The sequence below is a fragment of the Sapajus apella genome, unplaced genomic scaffold (assembly GCF_009761245.1).
Source record: "Sapajus apella isolate SASKATOON/1434 unplaced genomic scaffold, GSC_monkey_1.0 scaffold41, whole genome shotgun sequence".
Classification (NCBI taxonomy): Eukaryota; Metazoa; Chordata; class Mammalia; order Primates; family Cebidae; genus Sapajus; species Sapajus apella.
Window position 1 is genome coordinate 10425043 of NW_022436981.1, and position 19212 is coordinate 10444254.

The following is a 19212-nucleotide window of genomic DNA, read 5'->3' on the forward strand; positions in this document are numbered from 1 at the left end:
TACCCCTCAATATTAAACATTTATTCCAGGCATTGTCAACTTATATACTCTAATGACATCATACATTCTAGTCGGATGCCTTTCGGTGCTTTTTAAAAACTAGTTGTATGCTTCAGTGACCATGTAGTTCTCCTATCAGGACTTCTGAGTTTAAACACTTTCAGAAGGCACGTCGTCAAGTGATTCTCAACCAGGAGAGATTTTACTCCCCTATCCCAGAGGACATTCACCAATGTCTGAAGACATTTTTGGTTGTCACAACGTGGGGTTACGTCATGCTACCAGATCAAGTAGGTAGAGGCCAGTGACGACTTGAAATGTCCTCTAATGAACAAGGCAGCCCCTAAGCATGAATAATTACCCAACGCAAGCGGGGCCAAGGGTGAGAGACTTTTTCTTAGCTATTTTCTAGGTTTGTCATGAGCTGGTTGAACCCCAGAGAGAGAATGTGACTTGTCATCCAGCTAATTAGTAGCAAAGGCTAATCAGATTCTAGTTTGCCTGACATTCAGAGACTGATTCATTCTAACAGGAGTAGAACTAGTGTACATTTTAGTGGTCACAGAGATTTCTCCAATTTCCACTTTTGAGCTTGCTTGATGTGGAAATTAAATAATATAGAAAAACTTAAATAATAGAATCGTGACAATGGATCAACCAATCCTGATTATCAGACTCAATTTTCTGCAGTTTAAGCAGAATTAATAAAGAAATGGGCTAAAAAACAAAAAAAAAGGAATGGGACTGTCCCGCTAAGTAGACACAGAAGGACTAAAGAAAGAGGAATTTGGAAAGAGCAGGATTTTTGGACAAATGTTTAACAGGGCAAAGGACAAGGATTAATAAATAATCATTGAATCAGGAATATAAAAATTCTCAAGAAGGGCATTCTTGTTCTTAATTTTTCATCATAAAATTTTTATCATAATTTTTCATAAATGAAAATTTTTTCATAAATTTTTTCATCACAAATTTATGATGAAATAATAAATTTATTTTTCATCATAAATTTCATCATAAATCTTGCTTTATAAAACTAAAAGTACTACAGTCTTAGATTAACCTGCAAGTGCTGCACAGTGGCTCACAAAAGATTTTGCCTGCTATTTGGAGCATAACAACCTTAAAGAAATATTGAAAAGACAGTGGCACCAACACTACGCAACAAATCACAAAGCACTTCCCAAAGGAAGCGCGAATGTGTGTGATATCTACCATTAAGTTGCAAATTAGAATTGTATTTGATAGGTATTGGTGGTTCTTTTCTCAGCAGGAGATGGAGGTTTGGAGTAACAACAGCAGACATGGAACTGTGCAGATCTATGCCCTTTTCATGGGTCTTGGGAATCCCAAGTCTATGATCTAGCCAAATTTCATTCACAACAATTGTGTATTGACTACTTGTCTAGCGAAAGCAACTTCAGCACAAATACCTATGTTTCCTCTGGCGCTGTTCATATTCTCAGATTATCTAAAATGACACCATCATTTTTTTTTTAACCTTAGATCATTCACTTTTTTCCTATCATTACATTCTCATGCCCTAGTTTTATAAATTCTTTATTTTTACATTTCTGTAATGACTGTGAACATTATCAGAAACAAAATGAAAAGTTGCTAATGTTAAGAAAACCTTGACAAACAGAGCTGGAAAAGCCATGGAGAGAAGGTTCTCATTCTTTTTTATTGGGTAAGAAAAAAAGTTACTAAAAACATAATCTTGCATAAAGCTTATCACATTATACAAAAAACTTCTGCAAGGACATCTGATCGGTAACTGCCAGTTCAAACTTGACCTGATGTCACCCTTGTTATTAATGTTTGTAGTGAATGATAAGTATTTTAGAACATTTATTTAATCCTTTTCATTTTTTTCTTTGAAAACCTTTGTCTTCCTTTATCTCCTTAAGTACATAAATGGTTTACTATGGTACACATAAACCCATTACAAAACTTCTTTCCCACATAAACAACTTTTCTTTTAGAGTCTCTTTCTGTTTATTAAGTTGACACAATGTATCCAAAAGCAGCTGAATGCACAGCTTGAACTCTCATCCAAGCACACAAATAAGGCATTGATGTGAGTATTAAACAGATTTTTTAAATTGTGCTAAGGATACATTTAGAAGTATTTTTCTAGTGATCTAGATGAGAGGATATGAGGCAGTATGAGATGATTTACGAAATCAGTGTTTAGTTTGTTAAAGGCTGTCACCCTCTTGGTTCAACAACTTAATTTAAGGTCCTCTTGTGCTTATAAGCTACATGTTCCTTTCCATAGCTGCCACCCATTGAGAGGGGTACAGTCAATTTAGCAAAAAGCCACTCCCACACATTTCAGGGCCACAGGACTGCCTACTAGCATCTAAGAAAAATGGCAAGTCATCCTCTTATCACAAGATAGCTAGTTAATATGTTCCTTTTCAAGGTTGGCAATAAAAGTTTAACGAAACATTTCAGCAGATTTGGCTCTTTCCAAGTCTGTAGAAACTGGCTTTTTAAAGACGCTTACTTTTCATGGCTTGGAGGCAAGGACTAAGGCAGATGAGAAACGTCTGCTGGGAGCGTAGCTGGGAGGGGATGTCTGTGACGGACAGGCTGATGGCATTCTGGAAGGCTTCTCTTAACTGGCTTGCCACATAAAATACAGGGAACCCAGGAAAATGTAAAATTCAGGCAAAGAATTAATGTCTTTTTAGTATAAGTATGTCCCAAGCACTGTAGGTAACATGATTATACGAAAAAAAAAAGTATTGATTGTTCATCTGATGATTGTTCAAATAGATTGTTCATCTATTTACTTGGGTGTCCTGTATTTTGTCTGCCAAATCTGGCCACCCTATTTGCATATTATTTCCTCTCTGCGTCACTCAATCATCCTTCCTGACCTCTGGATCTTTGCACATGGTAATGGTCCTGACTAGAAGGCTCTCCCTTCACCTACTACTGTGTTTTCTCTACTGCGTCTTCTTTCCCTACACTGTTTTGACATGATGTATTCAGTATCAGCTTCTCCACTAGACCCTGAGCTCCTGAGGGGAAAGCCTTCTTCTATTTGATTCCAGTCCTCACGTTCTGGCACAAAACCTGGACATCGTAGGAGCTCCTAAAATAAGATAGTTTTTTAATTTACATAGAAAAATTCCAGCAAATACAAAAGTAGAGAGAATCATATAATAAAGTTGAAAGTACCCATGACCTGGATTCATCAATTGACAAGCACCTTCCTTCACCTACACCATGCAGTGGGTTATGTCGGCCCCCATGGAAGGTAGGTCCATGTCCAAACCCCTGGATCCTATAAATGTGATCTTATTTGGATAAAGGCTCTTTGCAGATGAAGTTAAGGAACTTGAGATGACATCATCCTGGTATATCTAATAGGCCCTAAATCCAGTGAGAAGTGTCCCCACAACATAGAAGACACAGACACACAGAGGCTGAGGTGCTGGAAGCCCCAGGCAGAAAGTAGAGTGACGTGGCCACCATCCATGAAAGTCCAGAAAGGCCAAGAGCCCCCAGAAGCTGTGAGAGGCAGGGAGGGATTGTTCTCTAGAGCTTCTGGGGACCAAGCCAGGCCCCTCCACCAGGACCAGTACCTGATTTCAGACTTCTGACCTTCAGAATTTCTGTTGTTTCAAGTCACCTGGTTCATAGGAATCTGCGACAGATGCCATAGAAGATAATATCAACTTCTACCTTCTCCCCCCACTGCCAGGGGATTCTTTTGAAGCAAATTCCAGACAGCATATCATTCCTCTGTAAACAATAGGATTCATGTCTAGAAAGGAAGAACTTTTTGTCTTAAACATAATCACATTCTTTTCTTACCATATTAAAATTCTACAATCTCTTAGTTTCATCAAAGCTTCAGCATTCTAGTTTATGTAAGTGTTCCATACTCGAGCTCATGGGACAGTGGAGCAGACACAGTGGACCTCAGGGGTTATTAGAGGCTCACTGGACTCTGTGGGAAGCACAGAGGACAGCCCAGCACTCCTCAGAAGCAACGGGGCAGACTTAATTGTGGGCACTGGAAGGAGCTTGCCAGGCAGGGCTAGCAAATGCACCCAGGCAGGAAGGCAAGAGGCCCTACCATGCTCATAGGGTTGATTGGGCTGGAGATCAGGGAGTGAGGACAGGTGTGAGGATGCATTCTGTATGCAGTGAGTACTCACTGAAGAATTCTGTGATATTCAGATCTGCATTGTAGAAAACCTACTCTGGTGGTAAGTGGAAAAGAGACGAGAGCAAAGTGAAGCTGCAGGTAGGAAGCCTGTGTGTCTGTCTGCTCCCTCACCCACCTTCGCCAACTGTGGGGAAGCCACTCTCAGAGGAGGAGAGCTCACTTTGCAGAAGCCCAGGTATCCTGGGAGGGATTAGCATTGTAGGCACAGTAGAGGCTGAAGCTAGGAAGCACTCCTAATCCAAGCACTCTGGCACATTGACACACCAGGGAAAAATGATTTTGCATTTAGTTACTTGTATGTGATTCACAGATACCATCTGCATCTTGGCAGCCCAGGCCTGAGTGGCACTGAGGGAACTGAGGGAAGGCTCATGCCCGGGGCCCCACAGAGCCTTAAGGAGCAGAGTGAGGATGAGCCAGGAGCACACGCACTGTGAGGGACAGCAGGGTGGTCTGAGAGCAGAGGGCGGGTCTCCTTGCTCTTCAGTATTTCCTCACCTCCCAGAAAACTGAGGAAGCCACAGCAGACGGAATAGCCGTCTTGAAAATGTATCAGAAAGAATGCTTTTATCAGAAATAAACTGTCCAGGAAAAGAAGAAAGTGTCTTTAAGCCATTACCCAGAATGGTAACTCTTTCCCTGTGCATACCTGAAAATGTCAGACGTACATTTCTCCACCTGACTTTTTAATAAATTGTATGACGAATGTTACAGGACAATTCTTGGAAAAGTCAAACCACATAACCTACATTTCCCTTTTTTTTTTTTCCTATAGATGGGGTTTCACCATGTTGTTCAGGCTGGTCTTGAACTCCCGACCTCAGGTGATCCTCCTGCCTTGACCTCCAAAGTGCTTGGATTACAGGCGTGAGCCACCATGCCCGGCCCTTACATTTTCCATTTTTACTAAAGTTTTAATTTTAAGAAAGAGACAGGATAGGAGGAGATAGAAATCTGATTTCATATCCGATCCTAATGAAAAGGCTTAAATTTTAACTAAGTCGGCAAATAGGACTTTTTTATTATTTAATTAGCATATAAGTGGAAAGAGTTCATAAGCTTCACAACAGGCACAATCAACAGTTAGGTAAAGCGCTTTATTGTTGCAAAGCTTTAGAATATTGGCCTTGCATATGCTTGGCCTCCATGGCTGCTTTATTAAAACTTGAAAATCTTCCTTGCTTCTTCAATAGATTTCGCGTTTGTAGGAGGCTTCCTTGGGCTGCCAGGCTGCAGAAACTTCCTCACCGTGGGCAGGTTGCTGATTCTGGTTTTCAGGGCCTGTAATTCACAAAGCACAGCCTCAGAGTGAAGCTAAGGGCTGACATCACCGTTTACACCACCCAGGGAATCTGAGCCCTCCTGCCAAAGACCAAGTGAGTCTCCTCCATCAGCAGCAGTATGGAGGCAGAAACAGATACGCAGAGAGAAATGAAGAGAAGAGGAAGAACATGTAGCTCGCTAGCATTTTCCCCAAAGATGTCTTTAAGATTTTATTCAGTTCAGTCATCCCTAGCTTAGCCCTTACATATTAATACTGTAGATTTGTGGCTTTTGTGTAAGACAAGAAGATATCAACACAGGTCAGTCTCTGAGCAGAAGTGAAAATACGGAGAAAGGAGTTGGAAAGGAAAATAGTACAGAAAATGTTAAAGACAAACCATGGGACCGCTTTTTCCCACTGAGAGACACAGTGTGCGGGGCCGTTGTGTTGAGATGACTGTGCAGAGAGGAACACAACGTCCAGCAGCCCGAGCCAGAGCCCAGGAAGGAACCAGATGGCAAGGGCCCTGCTCAGACACACTCAGTGTGGGAACACAAGGACACTCCTGAGATAAAGGGCATCACAGAGAACTCAGGGACAGGCTACAGAGGAAGGGGGAGGAATATGCTGGGCCCTGGGTCCTTTCCATGATAAAAGGCAAAATACTCTTCATGGGGTAGCATGTCCCAGAGATTTCCCTGCTATAACAACAGTTTTTTCATGCCTCAAAATTGGGGCCAGGAAACTCATTTTGGAGACCTGAGAGCACTGAAGGCCTAAAAAAGGCTAGGGTCAGAAGATGACCGGTCCAAAGGCCCAGATACTAGATCCCAAGATGGGAGATGTGGGGCTGCCTCTCTGGGTGGTGAAATGGGTCACCTGCAGCAGAGGGAAGCTGAAGATAAGGCTGGGGTCAACCTCTTCCACAAAGTAGAGAAGTTCCACCAGCTGAATGTCAGCCCGGCTCAGCTTGTTGCCAACAAGGTAGTCTTGTCCATGGCTCTTTAACACCTGGAGAATTTGAGGAATCAGATCAGGAACACATGTGCAATCAGGCTGGGTCCCTGCTTCTCCCTGCGTCTTTCCAGCCTGACATTCTCACCTGTGTTGCCTAACTGAGTGACATAAAGGTCCAGGCCTTTGTTTATGTTCCCTGATTGAGGGAGGGAGCAAGAATGTGGCTCTGCTCACTCCTCCGTTGGAGCCCAGGCTCCCATTTTCTCTTCTCATTCCACATCACTGTGGCGTCCACACCACCCACCCAGCTTGCCTCTTCTACATGGGCCAAGGGCTTCACACCTGCCTATGCATGTTCCGTCTGCCCCACGCCCTCCAGCGCGCAGTCCTGACATTTAGGATGCGGCTCTACTCTGCTCTCTCCCTCTCCAATCTCCCTTGGGCAGCAACTCCACCTTCATGACAGCTCTCTTCCCCCAGGAGTAGGCTATTTCAGAGTCTTCACTTCTCCATATGTTCCATAGACTCAACAGCAACCTCTAGTGTGATTAAGAGCTTTCCACAGCCCACGTTCTACTCACAAACATACAATTTTTTTGAACAGAGAATTCTGTATTGGGGTCTAGTAAATTGAAATTTTGCTGGAAAATTATAACTTGGGTATAAGTGGTATCAATTGTTCTGCCAAGTTTATTTTCATAAAATGCCTTGTCTGCTTTCCTCATTTCCTGCTCTATCTCCCTGGGATCTGAAGTAAACCTGGGTGAACTTGAATTCATCATCTTTCTTGCAACATCAGCTCTGACTATTAACCTGCACTGCTATAATCTGTAAGCTGAAGCATCTAGGAGTAAACTACGCTGATGTCTGCAACTTACTTTAAAATGCGCCTAAGGCAGGGTGCAGCGGCTCATGCCTGTAATCTCAGCACTTCGGGAGGCTGAGGGGGCAGATCACGAGGTCAGGAGTTCAAGACCAGCCTGGCCAACCTGGTGAAACCCAGTCTCTACTAAAAATACAAAAATTAGCTGAGTGTGGTGGCACGCACCTGTAATCCCAGCTACTTAGGAGGCTGAGGCAGGAGAATCACTTGAACCCAGGAGGCGAAGGTTGCAGTGAGCTGAGATTGTGCCACTGCACTACAGCCTGGGTGATAGAGAAAGACTCCATCTCAAAAAAAAAATGCATTTATTTTTTATTTTCATAAAAATGCATTTATTTTTTATTTTCATAAAATGACTTGTCTGTTTTCCTCATTTCCTGCTTTATCTCCCTGGGATCTGAAGTAAACCTCTGGGCAGGCATGGTGGCTCACACCTGTAATCCCAGCACTTTGGGAGGCCAAGGCGGGAGGATCACCTGAGGTCGGGAGTTCGAGACCAGTCTGACCAACATGGAGAAGCCCTGGTAGGCAGAGGTTGCGGTGAGCCAAGATGGCGCCATTGTATTCCAGCCTGGGGAACAAGAGCAAAACTCCTTCTCAAAGAAACAAAAAACTTCTTCTGCATCCCACAATCGCTCTCTTTTTAAGAAATACTCATCTCTGAAACACTACAATATTCTGTGGTTGGGAAATTGGTCTCCTGTCTTCCTACGAGGTGCCAGAATATTTTCTGGTGGATCGCTTTCATCACGTTCATCTTCAAAGTCTGTGTTCCATAGACTCAACAGCAACCCCTAGTGTGGTTCAGAGCCTTCCACAGCCCATGTTCTACTGACAAACATAAAATTGTTGAATAGAAAATTCTATATTGGGGTCTAGTAAATTGAAATTTTGCTGGAAAATTGTAACTTGGGGATAAGTGGTATCATTGTTCCTCCAAGTCTATTTTCATAAAATGCCTTGAGAGTCAGAGTGCTGCATTGGTGTTCAGGAAGTCTCACAGGAATGCCCAACCACTATTTTTCTATTGTCCTCTAAACTCAATGCCCCAAAATGCTGAAGAGCTTCACTTACTTTTTCGAAGGCAGGGAAATAGCGATTTTTTGTTTTCTCTTGGATCAAGGCAATCTTGGCATCTTTTTCCTCAGGTGGGCAAAAGGGCAGAAGAAGGATCATTTCATACAAATCTGCCATACCTTCTGTATACATATCAATCCTGAAAGACAAAAACAACCAAAGGGTCAAATGCCTCTTGCTGTAGATTTTATAGGTATATAAAAACCTAAGAGAATAGAGTCTCAGGTGATGGCAAAGTAATTCACCTCCAGTGGGTGCTGTTTATATTCTAGATATTATACTCTGATTTTTGCATGTATATTGGCCTTCCTTCTTTCCTTCCTCCCTCTTTTGCCCAGTCTAGAGTGAAGCTGCGAGATCTTGGCTCATTGCAACCTCCATCTCCAGGGTTCAAGCGATTCTCCAGTGTGAGCCTCCTGAGTAGCTAAACACGCACAGCTAATTTTTGTATTTTTAGTAGAGATCGGGTTTCACCATGTTGGCCAGGGTGGTCTTGAACTCCTGACCTCAGGCGATCCACCTGCCTTGGCCTCCCAAAGTGCTGGGATTATAGACATGAGCCACCAGGCCTGGCCGACATTTATTTCTTAAAACTACCTATTGAGGTAGATAGATCTCTAAAATTGTTCTTATGCACATGACCAAATATAGGTACAAACAGCATCAATGACCTGTCTACAGTCACAGTCATAAGAGAAATTGGTGGAATCACTGCCATTAACCACTGATGCTGTGCCGGGATTTTCCATGTCTATTGTGGTTTGTTCTGTACATAACTTAGTGTGAGTCAAATGGCCAAAGACCTGCCTCCTGAGTAATCCTAAGAGAGTCCCTGGCACAGCCATCTCAACCATGTTCCTCACCCTCTCTCATCATTTTACACCTCCCAGGTCCGCTTCTATGCCCAGTATTAGCAGTTTTTCTAATTACTCCTGTGAAACTCCACAGCTCTCTCCATGTGCTGTTGCCTGGCTCTGGCCATGTGTGCCTTACTTGACATCCAACCTAAAAGATCGTCTTCCTTGGTGAAATTCTTTATATAGTCACATCCAGGACATATTTTAGAAGAACTTTTTTTTTCTTTGAGACGGAGTTTCGCTCGTTACCCAGGCTGGAGTGCAATGGCGCAATCTCGGCTCACCACAACCTCCGCCTCCTGGGTTCAGGCAATTCTCCTGCCTCAGCCTCCTGAGTAGCTGGGATTACAGGCACGCACCACCATGCCCAGCTGATTTTTTGTAGTTTTAGTAGAGACGGGGTTTCACCATGTTGAGCAGGATGGTCTCGATCTCTTGACCTCGTGATCCACCCGCCTCGGCCTCCCAAAGTGCTGGGATTACAGGCTTGAGCCACCGCGCCCGGCTGAACTTTTTTTTCTTTTGTGTTAACTGGGTTTTCCGCAGTACTTTTAAAAACAATAGTTTTATTAACATACAGTCACATATTATAGTTGTCACCCTTTAAATTGTACTATTCAGTGACTTTTAGTGCATTTACAGAATTCTGCAAATATCATTGCACTCTAATTCTAGAATATTTTTATCTAATTCTAGAATATTTTTATCATCCTGATAAGGACATCTGTACTCATTCAGTATTCATTTTCCCCAAGCCCCAAATAGCTTCAGGCAACCACTAATCTACTTTCTGCCTCTATGGGTTTGAATATTCTAGACATTTCATACACACAATCCTACAATATGTGGCCTTCTGTGTCTACTTTATTTTACGTAACATGTCCTTAAGGCTCAACTATCTTGTAGCACGCATCAGTACTTCTTTTCTTTTCATGACTAAATATTGTTCCATTGTGTGGCTAAGGCACATTTTGTTCCTCCATTTATTGTTTCATGGAGATTTGGGTTATTTCTACTTTCTGAATACCATGAAAATTGCTGTTATTTGCACTATACATTTATGTACAAGATTTGGTGTGGAAGTATTTTGATTCTTTTGGTGATTTACCTAGTAGAGGAATTGCTGGGTCATTGGGAACGCTACATTAAACTTTTTGAAGAACTGCCAATAGTTTCACATGGGATGTTATTTGGAATCTGGCAGCCCTATCACAACAGCAAGGAGACCCCGTGGCTTTGCTGGTTTTCAATAAATCTGGCTGCCTTGGCCTTGAATCAATGTGTCAAGGTAACCCCAGAGTTCTGGGTGCCAGCCTCTACTAGCCCTGCTCAAGTTGACCAGTCCATATAATGGGCTGGTAATTTGGGTTCCTGGTCATCATTCTTGGAATTACTGGAACTTGAGATTCAGCCCCTTTGCAGCCTTCCCTCCCCAGTCCTTCATCTAGACTCCCAAACAGTCTATGCTTGTCCTAAGCTGTTGACTGAAGTCCAGCCTGTGAAGGCCTGAGCACCTGGAATCATGATTCGCATCCTCCTCAGTTCATGGTTCATCCGTGTTTGGAAATCACCATCAGGTGCTGGATCCATGGACTGCATCCTCTTCTAGAATCACCCTCACCTGAACCCACCCCATGTTCACTGTTCCCTCATCTCCACGGGACTCTAAAATACTGGATCTCGGCATACATGCCCAAGACCCAGCCTGCTGCTTGTCATAATGCCCCTGCCATGGTCCCACCCACTCAAGGAAGGACCTAAATCACTCTGTGCTCTCTGTTGATGGAAGAACAGAAAATATACCGTACAGGGCTCTCTCCTTTATGTCTTTCCCATAGAGGTCGTATTTGCTGGCAATGTAGTTGAGAATGGCTCTGGTCTGCGCCAGCTTCATTCCGTCAATCTCAACCATTGGCACTTGCTGGAACATCAAATACCCATCTTTAGAAAGAAAGTAAAAAAGAGCATGAAATTTCTATGAATCCCACTCCTTCAGGATGAAAAGATGGTGATAAAATGAAAATGAAATTATTGCCTGTTAACCTCCAAAATGAAATAACATTTTGATTTTAGCTTCCTGTAGTTCTTTTTCTATCTGATTTCTTTCACCTTTTAGCCTGTTACTTCATTTATGGTTTTTATTCCGCATTCAGATACATAATAGGTCCCTTGTATTTTTCTTGTGTTGATTTATGTTCATGATATTTTAGGAAAAAATTGGGACAGGTTACAACAGGAGTACCAGGGAGATGTCATTTAAAATGAGAACTTCCCAGGCTAAGTCTCATGGTGTTCATGACTTTTAAGATTGGTTCTGAAACATGATTTTACATAGCGATCCCTTTCTGTGCTCTTCAAAACCTACGGCATTACTACAATATTACCGTGTCACATAACCCATGAAAGAAAACAACTCAAGGTAATGGCCATATCTATTTCTATTCTTTTCATCTTATTCACGCTCTTGTGTGTCCTTGGATGGGGAGGGCTGTGTGGGATCCCGAGCTGATGACTGCAGCTCATTCATGGTGCCTGTAGCATGAAAACAAGGAAAGGGCTTTCTCAGGGCACTGGAGATGCTTCCTCTGGCAAATACTCTGAGAGTTCTGGCCCTTTAGCTGGAGAGAGTTGCCAGACCTGCTCAGGAAGCCACATTCCTTCTGTTTTAACCACTTTCTCCCTCTCCACCACCCCAGCTACCACCCTACACACACATAGGCTTCGCCTGGTCTAAAATCTTCAACTATACCTTCTCTACTAGATACCCTCATCAGAGGCACTTAGAGACTTGATCTTACCATTTCTTAACTTTTCCAAATCTTCTGCAGATTCTAGAAATTTCTCTTCAAACTGGAAACAGAAACAGTAAATGGGTTCTTGTTAGTCCATTCCATAGCACTGTAGACTTGTAAACTTGAATGGCCCCCATCTGGTACATAATTTGGAGAACATAAGATTTCTGAGTTTAGCAGGGTATACAGAAGAGGCTGGTCATGGCCGCTTGGAAATTTAGATTAGATCCCTCAAGAAAAGGGCATGGGTCAAAACGTAAAACTGCTCAATTTTTTTTTTTTGGAGACAGAGTCTCACTCTGTCGCCCAGGCTGGAGGACAGTGGTGTGATCACGACTCATTGCAGCTTTGATCTACCAGGCCCAAGTGGCCCTCCCACCTCAGCCACCTGAGTAGCTGTGACTACAGGCATGCACCACCACACCCAGCTAATTTTTTATTTTTATTTTGTAGTGATGAGGGTCTCACTATGTTGCCCAGGCTCATCTTGAACTCCTGGGTTCAAGCAATCCTCCCCCATTGGCCTCCCAGAGTGCTGGGATTAAAGGTGTGAGCCACTGCTCCCGGCCTGCTTCATCTTTTCGTTTACTTCACCTTCCCACGACCTCACAAATGTCCATGATTAGAGAGGGAACGTCACTGGAGAAAAGGCACTGAGCCTCAGAGCTGACGTCTGGGTGACAGTGAGACAGGGTATCCGTTTGTACAAAGATAACAAAGTCTGGAACTCTCCTTTCTGCTGCCACTGGCACTTAATAGGTGCACATAAAAATAACTGTTGACTGAATATACTCAGTCTTGAACTGGAAGCTTGTTACAATGCACTCCCTCCCTGCTCTCATTGTGGTTTATAGTTTATGTTTAATGATACTTAGTTTCTTATGTATTTACCATTTTATTGTATAAAATTTCTCATATATATGAAAAATACACATTAAATACAACAGTCCTCTTTGTTTCAATCATCTAGCTGCAATAATTATCAACCCAAGCCAGTCTTTCATTTGTATGTCCAGATTTTCTCCTCCTCTGGTCATAATATGAAACAAATCTGAGATATCATATTATCTCATCCTAAATACTTAAGTGTGTATCTCTGAAACTTAACAACTATGTTAAAACTAACAGAAATATCATACCTAAAATTACAAACAAAATCACACTAAAAATTTAACAATAATTCTTTAGTATCTAATATTCAATCAATATTCAGGTTTCTAATTGTTATGTGTCATAAATTATATTTTATAATTTGTTTAAATCCTAATACAAATAAGGTCCACTCATTGTGATTAGTTTATGATTCCTTTACAAATATATTTTAGAGAGGCTGTGGTGGCTCATGCCTGTAATCCCAGCATTTTGGGAGGCTGAAGCAGGTGGATCACAAGGTCAGGAGTTCAAAACCAGCCTGGCCAAGATGGTGAAACCCTGTCTGTACTAAAAATATACAAATTAGCTGGGTGTGCTGGCGGGCGCCTATAGTCCCAGCTATCCGGGAGTCTGAGGCAGAGAATTGCTTGAATCTGGGAGGTGGAGGTTGTAGTGAGCTGAGATGTGCCACTCACTCCAGCCTGGGCCACAGAGCCAGACTCTGTCTCAAATATACATACATATGTATGTTTCAACAACGGGAGTGTCTTCCTTCCTCACAGCAAGACTGTTTCCACCTGTGACTTTTGTCTGAGCGAGACAGGTCCAACACCAATGTGACTTCACATATATATGTTTGTGTATGTATATACATATATACATATACATAAATATACATATATACATATATATATGTATATTTATGTGCACATAAACATACATACATATATGTATATATATATATTTTTAATTGCTTATTTGTTATTTTTCATGTGCTTTTTGATGAATAGATTTTTAAAATTTCATTTGGTAAAATTTGTCCATTAAAAAAAAATAACTGGGGATGTTTTTATTTAAGGCCAAAGTACTCACAGGTCATCAAGTATGGAAGTCTCCACCTTACTAAAATATTTTGATATAATCAATTAGGTCTAACTTAAGATGACCTAGCTCAGAACATACCTCCACTCCAGCTGCAGCCAAGAGCCACCGGATGGGCTCCATTCTGCCCCGTGCATTGAAGTAGTGAAGCTTAGGCTTCCCCGCCATGGTATCAGTCCTTGTTTTCTTTAAAATGAATGAATGAACACATGAATAGATGAATGAATGAGTCTAGAGAAGCAAAATGAACTCTAGTATGTATGATTCAACAAGGAGTGTCTTCATTCCTCACAGCACGATTGTCTCCACCTGTGAGTTGTCTGCGCTAGCTAGGTCCGACACCAATGTGATTTCACAGGGTCCCTCTGAGATTCTAAGGCTTTCCTGTATAAGACCTTTGTTTTTATTTATTTATTTTTACGTTGGTAATTATTCCAGGCACTACTGACTTGCATTATGTTCCAACCTACGTGGTGACATCATGTGCCTTATAAAAACTGTATGTTCTACTGATATCTCTAGCTCTCCCCACAAGACTTCCCAAGTTACAGAGCTAGAAGGGATCTAGCTAGTCCTTCCTCCAGGTTTGTGATGAATATGTTGAACCTCCAAAGAGACTATGTGCAATTTGCCATTAAGCTAGTTATGTCAAAGTCTGGATTAGAACCTAGGTCTTCTGACTTCCGTTTCTTTCTGTTATGTCTTATTATTGAATATACAGCATGCAGAAGTTATCATTTTCATTTCCCCCAGCCCTCAGACTGTGAGCTCCCGGGAAGCAGAGAAGTTCTCATAGACTTTAAGCATAGTGCAGTGCATTGCTTAAAGTTCAGCCCATGCTTCATAGGGTATAACACGGCTGGATTTCACAAGAGCAATCCTTTTTTGTTTGTTTGTTTGGTTTTTTTTTTTTTGCATTTGCCTCATAGTGCTCACTATTTTAGAATACGGTAGTGTAATTAAAAAAATAAACTAGGGCCGGGCACTGTGGCTCAAGCCTGTAATCCCAGCACTTTGGGAGGCCGAGGCGGGTGGATCACGAGGTCAAGAGATCGAGACCATCCTGGTCAACATGGTGAAACTCCGTCTCTACTAAAAATACAAAAAATTAGCTGGGCATGGTGGCACGTGCCTGTAGTCCCAGCTGCTTGGGAGGCTGAGGCAGGAGAATTGCCTGAACCCAGGAGGCGGAGGTTGCGGTGAGCCGAGATCGCGCCATTGCACTCCAGCCTGGGTAACAAGAGTGAAACTCTGTCTCAAAAAAAATAAAAAATAAAAAAATAAAATAAACTAGGGCTGGCCATGGTGGCTCACACCTATAATCCCAGCACTTCAAAAGGCTGAGAAGGGAAGATTGCTTGAGCTCAGGAGTTCAGGACCAGCCTAGGCAATTAAATAAAGTCTCTATCAAAAAAAACAAATTAGCTGGGTTTGGTGTTCCATACCTGTAGTCCCAGATACTCGGGAGGCTGCGGCAGAAAGATCACTTTAGCCCAAGATGTTAAGACTGCATTGACCGTGGTCACACCACTGCACTCCAGCCTGGGTGACAGAATGAGACTGTCGCAAAACAAACAAACAAAAAGCACACAAGAAAACCAAACTAGAGTTATGACAGTGAAATAACCAATCCTGATTACGAAACCCAGAAATCTGCTGTTTAAAAAGAATTATCAAAGCAACAAAACTCTCCACATAGTAGTAATATGACTACGCAAAAAAAAAATTTTTTTAATTGGGTAAGTGCTTTGGCAGGGTAGCCCAGGATAATACTTAATTTGGCAAATAGAAAGATTTTGTAGTTAGAAGGAATCTGCGTATTCTGCGGGACAGGGAATATGATAGCTGAAGGGGGGCGTATTATTGTTCTTAGATCCACTTGCCTTATTACCCTAAAATTCCTATACATTTAGCTTCACGTGCAATTTTGAGACTTTAAACACTGCTCACCCTTTGGTCTCAGATATATTGAACATGGAGGAAGAGGAGGAATAAGAGGCAGGAGAGGAAAAAAAGGGTGAGGAAGAAGGAGGGCAAAGAGAAGGAGAGAGGAAGGAGGAGAAGAAGGAAAAATAGGACGCTTCTTGGTGCTCAGTCGCAAAGTCACTTACATGAGCAATAAACTAATCTCCATAAAAATCAATGATGGAAGTGTAAATTTAGATCCTAATTGGTAAGCATGGATGACTGGTTTCCCATTCGCGAGAGCCAGTTCTAGAGGAATACAACCCTCCAGATTTTTTCCTTTTCATGGATTAAGCCATGTTCCCAAATGTGTGACACTGACAACTGTAAATCTAGTGTAATTGTGTGTTGACTCCTGTATGAATCACACAAATATATCCTTTTTAATAAACGGCTTTACCATAAGCAAACTTCTGCATGCGGCCTGGCACTAATATAGTTGTATTTTCAGATTGTCTACAATGATATCACTCTAAATTTTCTCATGTTATCAAATTCATTGCTCTGGTTTTGCTCTTATATGGTTGAATATTATTTTTCTTTACGGACATGTCCAGGAACTAACAATGCTTAAATTGTCTCCTGAGCACACAGAAAAGCAGCAAGAACATAAAGTATTCACACAAAGTCACACATGCAAAATTGTTTTTCTTAGTGAAGTAGATATGAGAACATTTATGAAGATTTTTTAAGGTCAGTACTAACCTAATCAGTCCAGCGGGTCTCCGTTCAGCTCCTCAAGGCCACCTCCTGACGTGTATGTTAGCTGCTTTAATACTAAGCCAACTCCTGCCTTCTGAGGGCGGTGGAGTCTAATTGGGAATGGCCACTCCCACACCTCTTTGGTCTCCAGAGTTCCGCGCTCTGCTAGGAAGGAAATGATAGCAATTCATTTCAAGGCTATTCATAAGTGCACAAAAAGAAGAGTTCAGATCTATCTGGCTCCCTCAGAAGGTCACTGGGGACCAGTATCCTTTGAACACTGCTTAAGGAGGATCTTGTGAAATAAGCTGCCGATTTATGACAGAGGAGAAAACATCGTGGGGAGAGGAGGAGAGTGTCACAGGAGGGCGGTGTCAGGAAAGGGGACTTGAGCAAGAGAATAGGGAGATTGCCTTCTAAATTTGTTTAAAAAGACTCAATTATAAATAATGTCACCAAGTTTTATAGGACCAAAGAATCTGGCTGAGTCGTCCTTGCCCTGGGCAGACAAAAGACTTCAGCTGTGTTTCCTGAGTTCATTTGCATTTCTAGCCCAAGGCTCTGCATTCTGTTTCTTCGGTTTGGAGCACTCTTTTCTCCCCTGCTTCCAGGCATATGCTTCCTGTATCACGCCACTCTTTCTACGTTCCGTGCGTTATGTCTTCTCTCACCGTGTTAACTGTGAGCTCCTTGAGACAGGGCTGCCAAGTCTCCATGGCTAACCACAGTGCTTAGCACATGGAAAGGGCTTAATACATGTATATGTAATTTCTAGTTATCTAATGGAAATTTCCTAACATACATAAATATAGAAAGAACACTACAAAGCTTTGATGAACTCATCACCTTGCTTCGACAATTATCAACAATATTTGAAGCAAATCTCAAACTAAGCTTTTTTTCCCTCCGTAATCTAATGCATATCTTTTAGAATTTTGTGGGGGTAATTATTGATATAAGAAAAAAATTGCAAAATGAGTACAAGTTTCCCAAATACCTTTCACCCAGTGTCCTCTAATGTTAGCATCTTACATTGTGACATGGTAAAATTCCCATAAAACTGCATACCTCAACCATACCTCGGCTTTCTGTTGAAACTGCTGTCTGTAACCCCTAATGTGACAGGCAAGCAGTCCAAACCCACTCCATCTTGGCCCCTGAAACTTGTAATAAGTAATTAAGGTCTGTGATTTCCACCCTACCCAGGCAACGTAAAAACTAATCTTGACTTTTGTGAACCACTTAAGTAACAATCGGAGTGACAAAAGTCCCCTGGCCCTTGGAATGTCCGGAGCCCCTCACCCTCATCTCCGCCCAGGAGGTGATTTACAGAATCCTCTAGCCCTAGGAATGTCTGAAGCCCCCCATCACCATCCCCGCTCCTCACCCTCACCCCCGAGGTGGTTTTACGGGTATAAAAGGTCTTGACACCCTCCTTTCAGGGCCATGGGTTGGAGAGACGCGAGTCCTCCGTGGCCACCGACAATAAAGACCCTGCAATTTGGCATACTTTTGTCTTGGTGTTGACTTTCTATGCTCGATTCAGTACAACATTTTGGAGGTTCCACCGAGATTTATCTTTGTCCATCACCAGACAAAAGCCATCTCAGAGTCTCGCCCGGGCGTCTTCTTGGCCTTTTGGCTAAGGTCAAGTGTAGTAACCAGTTGTTGTGGATACATATAATGGAATATTATTCAGCCTTTAAAAAGAAGGAAATTTTGATACATGCTAAAACATGGTTGAACCTTGAGGATATTATGCTAAGTGAAATAAGTCAGTCACAAAAGAACAAAATAATTGCACTTATGTGAGGTATCTAAGGTAGTCAGGTTCATAGAGACAGTATATAGAATGGTGATCTCCTGGGGTTGAGGGGAAGAGTAAATGGGGAGTTAGTGTTTAATGGGTACAGAGTTTCAGTTTTGCAAAATAAAAATAGTTCAGAAGATGGATGGTAGTGACAGTAGAACAACATCGTGGAATGTAGTTAACGCTGCTAAACTGCACACCTAAAGATGGCTAAGGTGGTGGATGAGTGGATAAAGAAAAAGTGGTGTACATATACACAACTGATATTACTCAGCCATTTTTTAAAAGAGTAAAATCCTGTCACTGGCAGCAACATGAATGGAATTGGAGGTTCTTAAGTGCAATAAGCCAGGCACAGAAAGACAAATATCACATGTTCTCATTCATATGTGGGAACTAAAAAATTTGATTTCATGGAAGTAGAGCATAGAATGATTATTACCAGAGCCTGGGAAGAGACAGAGGCAGAAATCAAGAGACGTGGGTTGATGGTTACAAAAATGCAGCTAAATCGAAGAATAAGTTATAGGTAGGACGACTATAGTTAACAACAATTTATTGCATATTTTTAAATAGCTAGAAGTGAAGATTTATAATGTTCCCAACCTGACCTAATGATAAATGTTCAAGGTGATAGATACACTAAATACAATGATTTGATCAGTACACATTGAATGCATGTGTCAAAATATCACATTATTCCATAAATATATATATAATTATTATGTATCAATAAATATGG

The 19212-nt window shown here is 41.9% G+C and overlaps 1 protein-coding gene and 1 long non-coding RNA gene across 3 annotated transcripts; one reads left to right on the forward strand and one right to left on the reverse strand.

Annotated features, from left to right (window-relative positions):
- The first annotated feature begins 992 nt into the window (after positions 1-992).
- On the forward strand, positions 993-5759 carry LOC116565834. Its single transcript, XR_004275612.1, has 3 exons — positions 993-2080; positions 4214-4267; positions 5383-5759. It is a non-coding gene; the product is annotated as an uncharacterized LOC116565834 (long non-coding RNA).
- Positions 5187-16850, reverse strand: LOC116565832 (glutathione S-transferase A3-like). 2 transcript variants are annotated; one of them, XM_032299690.1, is made up of 7 exons: positions 16664-16850; positions 14075-14179; positions 12026-12077; positions 11036-11168; positions 8368-8509; positions 6333-6464; positions 5187-5470 (listed from the first exon to the last, which is right to left on the reverse strand). In XM_032299690.1, exons 2-7 carry the CDS (start codon positions 14159-14161, stop codon positions 5348-5350), a joined length of 669 nt encoding a protein of 222 aa, XP_032155581.1. In that variant the 5' UTR covers positions 14162-14179; positions 16664-16850; the 3' UTR covers positions 5187-5347. The 2 variants fall into 2 exon arrangements, with proteins under 2 accessions (XP_032155581.1, XP_032155582.1); XM_032299691.1 differs by lacking the exon at positions 14075-14179 and having other exon boundaries at positions 16664-16849.
- Positions 16851-19212: the final 2362 nt, after the last annotated feature.